At 46.6% G+C, this 12,351-nt stretch overlaps 1 protein-coding gene across 4 annotated transcripts in view; it reads left to right on the top strand.

The window, feature by feature from the left end:
• hmgn3 (high mobility group nucleosomal binding domain 3) overlaps window positions 1-12,147 on the top strand; it is a 31,491-nt gene extending 19,344 nt beyond the window's left edge. For 2 of the 4 annotated variants that reach the window (XM_046293124.1, XM_046293125.1), the window contains 2 exons: window positions 7,522-7,621; window positions 11,113-12,147. In XM_046293124.1, the coding sequence (XP_046149080.1) occupies window positions 7,522-7,621; window positions 11,113-11,120 (108 nt within the window). In that variant the 3' untranslated portion in view covers window positions 11,121-12,147. Of the gene's footprint in view, window positions 1-7,521; window positions 7,622-8,707; window positions 8,790-11,112 lie in introns of all 4 variants that reach the window. The other 2 variants (XR_006830814.1, XM_046293126.1) reach the window with 2 other exon arrangements.
• The last annotated feature ends 204 nt before the right edge of the window (window positions 12,148-12,351 follow it).

Raw genomic sequence — 12,351 nt, 5'->3', positions numbered from 1 at the left:
ATATGTAGAAGGAGAGGAGGAGGAGGGGGCTGGTGGTGGGATTATAATCATCTAACATGTAGAAGGAGAGGAGGAGGAGGAGGCTGGTGGTGGGATTATAATCATCTAATATGTAGAAGGAGAGGAGGAGGAGGGGGGCTGGTGGTGGGATTATAATCATCTAACATGTAGAAGGAGAGGAGAGGGGCTGGTGGTGGGATTATAATGATCTAACAGTGGTCCTTCTGTAGCTCAGTTGGTAGAGCATGGCGCTTGTAACGCCAGTGTAGTGGGGTCGATCCCCGGGACCACCCATACGTAGAATGTATGCACACATGACTGTAAGTCGCTTTGGATAAAAGCGTCTGCTAAATGGCATATATTATTATATATATTATGTAGAAGGAGAGTAGGAGGAGGGGGGCTGGTGGTGGGATTATAATCATCTAACATGTAGAAGGAGAGGAGGAGGAGGGGGCTGGTGGTGGGATTATAATGATCTAACATGTAGAAGGAGAGTAGGAGGAGGGGGCTGGTGGTGGGATTATAATCATCTAACATGTAGAAGGAGAGGAGGAGGAGGGGGCTGGTGGTGGGATTATAATCATCTAACATGTAGAAGGAGAGGAGGGGGCTGGTGGTGGGATTATAATGATCTAACATGTAGAAGGAGAGTAGGAGGAGGGGGCTGGTGGTGGGATTATAATCATCTAACATGTAGAAGGAGAGGAGGGGGCTGGTGGTGGGATTATAATCATCTAACATGTAGAAGGAGAGGAGGAGGAGGAGGGGGGCTGGTGGTGGGATTATAATCATCTAACATGTAGAAGGAGAGGAGGAGGAGGGGGCTGGTGGTGGGATTATAATCATCTAACATGTAGAAGGAGAGGAGGAGGAGGGGGCTGGTGGTGGGATTATAATAATATAACATGTAGAAGGAGAGGAGGAGGAGGGGGCTGGTGGTGGGATTATAATCATCTAACATGTAGAAGGAGAGGAGGGGGGGCTGGTGGTGGGATTATAATTATCTAACATGTAGAAGGAGAGGAGGAGGAGGAGGGCTGGTGGTGGGATTATAATCATCTAACATGTAGAAGGAGAGGAGGGGGTGGTGGGATTATAATCATCTAACATGTAGAAGGAGAGGAGGGGGCTGGTGGTGGGAGGAGGAGGGCTGGTGGTGGGATTATAATCATCTAACATGTAGAAGGAGAGGAGGAGGAGGGGGCTGGTGGTGGGATTATAATCATCTAACATGTAGAAGGAGAGGAGGAGGAGGGGGCTGGTGGTGGGATTATAATCATCTAACATGTAGAAGGAGAGGAGGGGCTGGTGGTGGGATTATAATCATCTAACATGTAGAAGGAGAGGAGGGGGCTGGTGGTGGGATTATAATCATCTAACATGTAGAAGGAGAGGGGGGGCTGGTGGTGGGATTATAATCATCTAACATGTAGAAGGAGAGGAGGGGGCTGGTGGTGGGATTATAATCATCTAACATGTAGAAGGAGAGGAGGGGCTGGTGGTGGGATTATAATCATCTAACATGTAGAAGGAGAGGAGGAGGAGGGGGGCTGGTGGTGGGATTATAATCATCTAACATGTAGAAGGAGAGGAGGGGCTGGTGGTGGGATTATAATCATCTAACATGTAGAAGGAGAGGAGGGGCTGGTGGTGGGATTATAATCATCTAACATGTAGAAGGAGAGGAGGGGGCTGGTGGTGGGATTATAATCATCTAACATGTAGAAGGAGAGGAGGGGCTGGTGGTGGGATTATAATCATCTAACATGTAGAAGGAGAGGAGGAGGAGGGGGCTGGTGGTGGGATTATAATCATCTAACATGTAGAAGGAGAGGAGGAGGGGGCTGGTGGTGGGATTATAATCATCTAACATGTAGAAGGAGAGGAGGAGGAGGGGGCTGGTGGTGGGATTATAATCATCTAACATGTAGAAGGAGAGGAGGGGCTGGTGGTGGGATTATAATCATCTAACATGTAGAAGGAGAGGAGGAGGAGGGGGCTGGTGGTGGGATTATAATCATCTAACATGTAGAAGGAGAGGAGGGGGCTGGTGGTGGGATTATAATCATCTAACATGTAGAAGGAGAGGAGGGGCTGGTGGTGGGATTATAATCATCTAACATGTAGAAGGAGAGGAGGGGCTGGTGGTGGGATTATAATCATCTAACATGTAGAAGGAGAGGAGGGGGGGGCTGGTGGTGGGATTATAATCATCTAACATGTAGAAGGAGAGGAGGGGCTGGTGGTGGGATTATAATCATCTAACATGTAGAAGGAGAGGAGGGGGGCTGGTGGTGGGATTATAATCATCTAACATGTAGAAGGAGAGGAGGGGCTGGTGGTGGGATTATAATCATCTAACATGTAGAAGGAGAGGAGGGGGCTGGTGGTGGGATTATAATCATCTAACATGTAGAAGGAGAGGAGGGGCTGGTGGTGGGATTATAATCATCTAACATGTAGAAGGAGAGGAGGAGGAGGGGGGGGCTGGTGGTGGGATTATAATCATCTAACATGTAGAAGGAGAGGAGGGGCTGGTGGTGGGATTATAATCATCTAACATGTAGAAGGAGAGGAGGGGCTGGTGGTGGGATTATAATCATCTAACATGTAGAAGGGAGGGGCTAGAAGAGAGGAGGAGGGGGCTGGTGGTGGGATTATAATCATCTAACATGTAGAAGGAGAGGAGGGGCTGGTGGTGGGATTATAATCATCTAACATGTAGAAGGAGAGGAGGAGGAGGGGGCTGGTGGTGGGATTATAATCATCTAACATGTAGAAGGAGAGGAGGAGGAGGGGGGCTGGTGGTGGGATTATAATCATCTAACATGTAGAAGGAGAGGAGGAGGAGGGGGCTGGTGGTGGGATTATAATCATCTAACATGTAGAAGGAGAGGAGGGGCTGGTGGTGGGATTATAATCATCTAACATGTAGAAGGAGAGGAGGAGGAGGGGGCTGGTGGTGGGATTATAATCATCTAACATGTAGAAGGAGAGGAGGGGCTGGTGGTGGGATTATAATCATCTAACATGTAGAAGGAGAGGAGGAGGGGGCTGGTGGTGGGATTATAATCATCTAACATGTAGAAGGAGAGGAGGAGGAGGGGGCTGGTGGTGGGATTATAATCATCTAACATGTAGAAGGAGAGGAGGAGGAGGGGGCTGGTGGTGGGATTATAATCATCTAACATGTAGAAGGAGAGGAGGAGGGGAGGGCTGGTGGTGGGATTATAATCATCTAATATGTAGAAAGAGAGGAGGAGGAGGGGGCTGGTGGTGGGATTATAATAATCTAACATGTAGAAGGAGAGGAGGAGGAGGAGGCTGGTGGTGGGATTATAATCATCTAATATGTAGAAGGAGAGGAGGAGGAGGGGGGCTGGTGGTGGGATTATAATCATCTAACATGTAGAAGGAGAGGAGGAGGAGGAGGCTGGTGGTGGGATTATAATCATCTAATATGTAGAAGGAGAGGAGGAGGAGGGGGGCTGGTGGTGGGATTATAATCATCTAACATGTAGAAGGAGAGGAGAGGGGCTGGTGGTGGGATTATAATGATCTAACATGTAGAAGGAGAGTAGGAGGAGGGGGCTGGTGGTGGGATTATAATCATCTAACATGTAGAAGGAGAGGAGGAGGAGGGGGCTGGTGGTGGGATTATAATGATCTAACATGTAGAAGGAGAGTAGGAGGAGGGGGCTGGTGGTGGGATTATAATCATCTAACATGTAGAAGGAGAGGAGGAGGAGGGGGGCTGGTGGTGGGATTATAATCATCTAACATGTAGAAGGAGAGGAGGGGGCTGGTGGTGGGATTATAATGATCTAACATGTAGAAGGAGAGTAGGAGGAGGGGGCTGGTGGTGGGATTATAATCATCTAACATGTAGAAGGAGAGGAGGGGGGCTGGTGGTGGGATTATAATCATCTAACATGTAGAAGGAGAGGAGGAGGAGGAGGGGGGCTGGTGGTGGGATTATAATCATCTAACATGTAGAAGGAGAGGAGGAGGAGGGGGCTGGTGGTGGGATTATAATCATCTAACATGTAGAAGGAGAGGAGGAGGAGGGGGGCTGGTGGTGGGATTATAATAATATAACATGTAGAAGGAGAGGAGGAGGAGGGGGCTGGTGGTGGGATTATAATCATCTAACATGTAGAAGGAGAGGAGGGGGCTGGTGGTGGGATTATAATTATCTAACATGTAGAAGGAGAGGAGGAGGAGGAGGGCTGGTGGTGGGATTATAATCATCTAACATGTAGAAGGAGAGGAGGAGGAGGAGGGCTGGTGGTGGGATTATAATCATCTAACATGTAGAAGGAGAGGAGGAGGAGGGGGCTGGTGGTGGGATTATAATCATCTAACATGTAGAAGGAGAGGAGGGGCTGGTGGTGGGATTATAATCATCTAACATGTAGAAGGAGAGGAGGGGGGCTGGTGGTGGGATTATAATTATCTAACATGTAGAAGGAGAGGAGGAGGAGGAGGGCTGGTGGTGGGATTATAATCATCTAACATGTAGAAGGAGAGGAGGAGGAGGGCTGGTGGTGGGATTATAATCATCTAACATGTAGAAGGAGAGGAGGAGGAGGGGGGGCTGGTGGTGGGATTATAATCATCTAACATGTAGAAGGAGAGGAGGGGCTGGTGGTGGGATTATAATCATCTAACATGTAGAAGGAGAGGAGGGGGCTGGTGGTGGGATTATAATCATCTAACATGTAGAAGGAGAGGAGGGGCTGGTGGTGGGATTATAATCATCTAACATGTAGAAGGAGAGGAGGGGGCTGGTGGTGGGATTATAATCATCTAACATGTAGAAGGAGAGGAGGGGCTGGTGGTGGGATTATAATCATCTAACATGTAGAAGGAGAGGAGGAGGAGGGGGGCTGGTGGTGGGATTATAATCATCTAACATGTAGAAGGAGAGGAGGGGCTGGTGGTGGGATTATAATCATCTAACATGTAGAAGGAGAGGAGGGGCTGGTGGTGGGATTATAATCATCTAACATGTAGAAGGAGAGGAGGGGGCTGGTGGTGGGATTATAATCATCTAACATGTAGAAGGAGAGGAGGGGCTGGTGGTGGGATTATAATCATCTAACATGTAGAAGGAGAGGAGGAGGAGGGGGCTGGTGGTGGGATTATAATCATCTAACATGTAGAAGGAGAGGAGGAGGAGGGGGCTGGTGGTGGGATTATAATCATCTAACATGTAGAAGGAGAGGAGGAGGAGGGGGCTGGTGGTGGGATTATAATCATCTAACATGTAGAAGGAGAGGAGGGGCTGGTGGTGGGATTATAATCATCTAACATGTAGAAGGAGAGGAGGAGGAGGGGGCTGGTGGTGGGATTATAATCATCTAACATGTAGAAGGAGAGGAGGGGGCTGGTGGTGGGATTATAATCATCTAACATGTAGAAGGAGAGGAGGGGCTGGTGGTGGGATTATAATCATCTAACATGTAGAAGGAGAGGAGGAGGGGGCTGGTGGTGGGATTATAATCATCTAACATGTAGAAGGAGAGGAGGAGGAGGGGGCTGGTGGTGGGATTATAATCATCTAACATGTAGAAGGAGAGGAGGAGGAGGGGGCTGGTGGTGGGATTATAATCATCTAACATGTAGAAGGAGAGGAGGAGGAGGGGGCTGGTGGTGGGATTATAATCATCTAACATGTAGAAGGAGAGGAGGAGGAGGGGGCTGGTGGTGGGATTATAATCATCTAACATGTAGAAGGAGAGGAGGAGGAGGGGGCTGGTGGTGGGATTATAATCATCTAACATGTAGAAGGAGAGGAGGGGCTGGTGGTGGGATTATAATCATCTAACATGTAGAAGGAGAGGAGAGGGGCTGGTGGTGGGATTATAATGATCTAACATGTAGAAGGAGAGTAGGAGGAGGGAGGCTGGTGGTGGGATTATAATCATCTAACATGTAGAAGGAGAGGAGGAGGAGGGGGGCTGGTGGTGGGATTATAATCATCTAACATGTAGAAGGAGAGGAGGAGGAGGGGGCTGGTGGTGGGATTATAATCATCTAACATGTAGAAGGAGAGGAGGAGGAGGGGGCTGGTGGTGGGATTATAATCATCTAACATGTAGAAGGAGAGGAGGAGGAGGGGGGGCTGGTGGTGGGATTATAATCATCTAACATGTAGAAGGAGAGGAGGGGCTGGTGGTGGGATTATAATCATCTAACATGTAGAAGGAGAGGAGGAGGGGGCTGGTGGTGGGATTATAATCATCTAACATGTAGAAGGAGAGGAGGAGGAGGGGGCTGGTGGTGGGATTATAATCATCTAACATGTAGAAGGAGAGGAGGAGGAGGGGGCTGGTGGTGGGATTATAATCATCTAACATGTAGAAGGAGAGGAGGGGGCTGGTGGTGGGATTATAATCATCTAATATGTAGAAAGAGAGGAGGAGGAGGGGGCTGGTGGTGGGATTATAATAATCTAACATGTAGAAGGAGAGGAGGAGGAGGAGGCTGGTGGTGGGATTATAATCATCTAATATGTAGAAGGAGAGGAGGAGGAGGGGGCTGGTGGTGGGATTATAATCATCTAACATGTAGAAGGAGAGGAGGAGGAGGAGGCTGGTGGTGGGATTATAATCATCTAATATGTAGAAGGAGAGGAGGGAGGAGGGGGCTGGTGGTGGGATTATAATCATCTAACATGTAGAAGGAGAGGAGAGGGGCTGGTGGTGGGATTATAATGATCTAACATGTAGAAGGAGAGTAGGAGGAGGGGGCTGGTGGTGGGATTATAATCATCTAACATGTAGAAGGAGAGGAGGAGGAGGGGCTGGTGGTGGGATTATAATGATCTAACATGTAGAAGGAGAGTAGGAGGAGGGGGCTGGTGGTGGGATTATAATCATCTAACATGTAGAAGGAGAGGAGGAGGAGGGGGCTGGTGGTGGGATTATAATCATCTAACATGTAGAAGGAGAGGAGGGGGCTGGTGGTGGGATTATAATGATCTAACATGTAGAAGGAGAGTAGGAGGAGGGGGCTGGTGGTGGGATTATAATCATCTAACATGTAGAAGGAGAGGAGGGGGCTGGTGGTGGGATTATAATCATCTAACATGTAGAAGGAGAGGAGGAGGAGGAGGGGGCTGGTGGTGGGATTATAATAATATAACATGTAGAAGGAGAGGAGGAGGAGGGGGGCTGGTGGTGGGATTATAATCATCTAACATGTAGAAGGAGAGGAGGGGGCTGGTGGTGGGATTATAATCATCTAACATGTAGAAGGAGAGGAGGAGGAGGAGGGCTGGTGGTGGGATTATAATCATCTAACATGTAGAAGGAGAGGAGGAGGAGGGGGGCTGGTGGTGGGATTATAATCATCTAACATGTAGAAGGAGAGGAGGGGCTGGTGGTGGGATTATAATCATCTAACATGTAGAAGGAGAGGAGGGGGGCTGGTGGTGGGATTATAATCATCTAACATGTATTCCTTTGATGTTCTCCCTGTCTGAATATCTGTCTCACACACACACACACACAGATCTGTGTGTCTCGCTCCAGTGTCAGTGTGACCTACTACAGAAGTCTTGCTCCCTACTCCATGTCTGTCAGAGGCCAGAGTGAGACAGTCAGAGTCAACGGTATGACAGACAGATGGTGTGCTGTGGGATCTTGACAGAGTGTGATTTAAACAGAGTGTTGTCTCTAAATGGAACCCTATTCCCTCAGGAATTCTTGAAAGAAGAGACAATCTCCACTTTTTTAAAATCACAAATAACACCCGCCCGCTTAACCCAGGAGACAGCTGCACTAATGTCTCGGAGGACACACCATTCAACTGATGACCTCAGTCAGCCTGCAGGCACCCGGCCCACCACAAGGAGTCGCTAGAGCACTGCCACATAGAGTTGGCCAGAAGGCTATACTGGAAAACCTAACCTCTATCACGTAGAGTAGGCCAGAAGGCTATACTGGAAAAGCTAACCTCTATCACGTAGAGTAGGCCAGAAGGCTAAACTGGAAAACCTAACCTCTATCACGTAGAGTAGGCCAGAAGGCTAAACTGGAAAATACCTACAATGTGATTTTCTGGATTTTTTTTCTAATTTTGTCTGTCATAGTTGAAGTGTACCTACGATGAAAATTACAGGCTTCTCCTCTTTTATATGGGAGAACTTGCACAATTGGTGGCTGACTAAATACTTTTTTGCTCCACTGTATAACCTATCGGCGGCAGGTAGCCTAGCAGTTAAGAGTGAGCAAGTAACTGAAAGGTCATTAGTTTGAATCCCCGAGCTGATGATCTGAAAAATATGTTAATGTGCCCTTGAACAAAGGAAAGTGTCTGCTGAATCAGGGGTTCCCAAGCTTCCACTCGGGGCCCCCCTTCCAGCATTTGGGAACATCCCGTGACCCCCTGCAAGCGTGCCACGTTTATTTCTGTAGGCACAAACATTATTCATGACTCAAACTGTTCACACCTCTCTTGTTGGTGGAGCTAAAGAACAATCCTGCAGTTCTAGACATTTTATCATGAGGTGCAAATAACATGTTGCAGTTTTAAAGCTAATCTTGCAGTTCTATACATTTTGCCATGTCTGTGTGTTCATGTGATATGAGTGACTAAAAATGACTATCTACAGGCTAAAAAAAACAAAATAAAAAAAAACGTTAGCTGATATGTGAGTTGATCTGGACATTTCAAGTTATAATTATATCTCTCTAAGGTCTGTAATGACTGACAAGAGGAACTGATGATGCACTAACCGATTTAGAACCTTGTGCATTCTACTATTACATCGTTCAAGAGTACGTTTAAAGCCGGACTGAGTTCCTTCAAAAATAAAACATCTATAAAAAAAAATATATATATATACAGTATCAGTCAAAAGTTTGGACACCTACTCATTCCAGTTTTTTATTATTTAGTTATTTTATTTTTAAAACTATTTTCTACATTGTATAATAATAGTGAAGAATCACAACTATGAAATAACACGTGTGGAATCATGTAGTAACCAAAAAAAGTGTTAAATAAATCTAAATGTATTTTATATTTGTTCTCAACTAGCCACCCTTTTCCTTGATGACAGCTTTAAACACTATTGGCATTCTCTCAACCAGCTTCACGTGGAAGGGTTTTCCAACAGGAGTTCCCACATATGCTGAGCACTTGTTGGATGCTTTTCCTTTACTCTGTGGTCCAACTCAACCCTAACTATCTCAATTGGGTTGAGGTCAGGTGATTGTGGACGTCAGGTCATCTGATGCGGCACTCCATCACTCTCCTTGGTCAAATATCCCTTACAACGCCTCGAGGTGTGTTGGGTCATTGTCCTGTTGAAAAACAAATGATAGTCCCACTAAGCGCAAACCAGATGGGATGGTGTATTGCTGTAGTAGCCATGGTGGTTAAGTGTGCCTTGAATTCTAAATAAATCACAGTGTCCCCAGCAAAGCACCCCCACACTATTACACCTCCTCCTCCATGCTTCACGGTGGAACCACACATGCAGAGATCATCCGTTCACCTACTCTGCATCTCACAAAGACACGACGGTTGGAACAAGTCTCACATTTGGACTCATCAGACCAAAGGACAGATTTACACTGGTCTAATGTCCATTGCTCGTGTTTCTAGGCCCAAGCAAGTCTCTTATTTTTATTGGTGTCCTTTATTAGTGGTTTATTTGCAGGAATTCAACCATGAAGGCCTGATTCACACAGTCTCCTCTGAACAGTTGGTGTTGAGATGTGTCTGTTACTTGAATTCTGTGAAGCATTTATTTGGGCTGCAATATCTGAGGCTGGTAACTCTAATGAACTTGTCCTCTGCAGCAGAGGTAACTCTGGGTCTTCCTTTCCTGTGGTGGTCCTCATGAGAGACAGGTAACTAATGAACTTGTCCTCTGCAGCAGAGGTAACTCTGGGTCTTCCTTTCCTGTGGAGGTCCTTTGCGACTGCACTTGAAACTTTCAAAGTTGTTAATGTTCCGTATTGACTGACATTCATGTCTTAAAGTAAAGATGGACTGTTGTTTCTCTTTGCTTATTTGAGCTGTTCTTGGCGTAATATGGACTTGGTCTTTTACCAAATAGGGCTATCTTCTGCATACTGCCTTCACAACACAACTGATTGGCTCAAATGCATTAAGAAAGAAAGAAATAACCTTTTTTAGAAGGCACACCTGTTAATTGAAATGCATTCCAGGTGACTACCTCATGAAGCTGGTTGAGAGAACGCCAAGAGTGTGCAAAGCTATCAAGGCAAAGGGTGGCTATGTTGAAGAATCTTAAATATAAAATACATTTTGATTTATTAACTTTTTTGGTTACAACATGATTCCATATGTGTTATTTCATAGTTTTCATAGTTTTGACTAGTAATCTACAATGTAGAAAATATTCAAACAAAAGAAAAACCTTTGAGTAGGTTTGTCCAAACTTTTGACTGGTGCTGTGTGTGTGTGTGTGTGTGTGTGTGTGTGTGTGTGTGTGTGTGTGTGTGTGTGTGTGTGTGTGTGTGTGTGTGTGTGTGTGTGTGTGTGTGTGTGTGTGTGTGTGTGTGTGTGTGTGTGTGTGTGTGTGTGTGTGTGTGTGTGTGTGTGTGTGTGTGTGTGTGATATCTATCAATAATTGGGGGGGGGGGATTTAACCTCTGTGGGTGACTTTAACCAGTGTGTGTGCTGTAAACTAAGTGTTGGAGCACTTTAAACCTTGATGTGGTTGTGTACACTAACATTGTGTGGTTGTGACTGCAGTATGAAATGTGTGTGTGTTTCCCCCATCAGTATGTACAGCACAGGAGGCTGGTGCCACCATAATTGGGGAGGACGGGCTCGTGGTAATGCCTGGAGCGGAATTAGTGGAACGGTATCATTCATAATTGCATTCCATTTACTCCATTCCTGCAATTATTATGAGCTGTCTTCCCCTCTAACACGTCACTGTGTGTCTGTCTGTTTGGAGAACAGTGGTGTGGACTGCTGGTGATACTACTAACTCCCAGCTAGCTAGTCATCTCCTCCTTGACCATGGAACCATGGATGGAAACATCGTACCTCCCACGGGTACTTCCTGGTCCCTTTATGACATCACGTATGACATCGTGGTATATTTGTTTCTGTCTGCAGGAGACTGAGGCTGTGGAGGCGGAGTCGGTCAAGGAGAAGGAATGAGGAAGTGGGGGGGTCTTTCTCTGACTCCTCCCAAACCAGTACCATGGAAACGGAGGATTATTTTTTTTCCAGGATTTTGTAAAATGCTGATTTTTTTTTTGGTTTGTCCTGTGATACTAGCAAAGATAACCAGCAGCAACCCACTTCCACACTCCTTACAATTGTCTCTCCCTCTCCTCTCCTTTTCTTTCCTCCCTGGAAGACAGAATGAAGTGACATGTTTTTATAAAATGGCCGCAAGTATTCTTCCTCTGGCAGTGGGAGGAGCCTCATGGGGTCACCATGGTGATGCCTCTCAGTTCCTCTCTAAACAATGTCATGTCCTCTTGACCGCGATGGCTCTTTTGTGATGACATCGCTGTAAATTAAGTGGACCTGCCACCTCTGACATCAGAGACCCAAGGGTCAGACTAGGCTCCTATGATATAACAAGTGACCTTTGACCCTGACCTGAGGTGTTGCCATGGTGAATATTTGCAGCTTTTTAAACAGATTTAGAAGTGTTCAGAATCGCCAGCCACTCCTGTGTTGTAATTTATGAGTCTGTGGTTGTCTGTCAGAGTAGACTGTTCTAGAACTCTGGCTTCCAGAACCTCTGGGTTCCACCCTGGTTGTCTGTCAGGGCAGACTGTTCTAGAACTCTGGCTTCCAGAACCTCTGGGTTCCACCCTGGTTGTCTGTCAGGGCAGACTGTTCTAGAACTCTGGCTTCCAGAACCTCTGGGTTCCACCCTGGTTGTCTGTCAGAGCAGACTGTTCTAGAACTCTGGCTTCCAGAACCTCTGGGTTCCACCCTGGTTGTCTGTCAGAGCAGACTGTTCTAGAACTCTGGCTTCCAGAACCTCTGGGTTCCACCCTGGTTGTCTGTCAGAGCAGCATAGCAATAACAAGTGGCGCTTCTGTTCTAGAACTCTGAGGCTTCTAGAACCTCACTGGGTTCCACCCTGCCTGTGCGAAAACATTATTTTGAAATAAAACAGAGTTGACATTTTGTGAGTACTGTGTGTTTTACTTTATAGTATATCTAGTCACTATCTGTACCCATATAATACCCTCTTCACCTGTATTTATGCTGTGGAAAGCTCAGGTGTGTGTGTGTGTGTGTGTGTGTGTGTGTGTGTGTGTGTGTGTGTGTGTGTGTGTGTGTGTGTGTGTGTGTGTGTGTGTGTGTGTGAGAGAGGTGAATGGAGGGGGG

The sequence above is a fragment of the Oncorhynchus gorbuscha genome, linkage group LG12 (assembly GCF_021184085.1).
Source record: "Oncorhynchus gorbuscha isolate QuinsamMale2020 ecotype Even-year linkage group LG12, OgorEven_v1.0, whole genome shotgun sequence".
NCBI lineage: Eukaryota > Metazoa > Chordata > Actinopteri > Salmoniformes > Salmonidae > Oncorhynchus > Oncorhynchus gorbuscha.
This window is presented reverse-complemented; position numbering and strand designations above follow the sequence as displayed.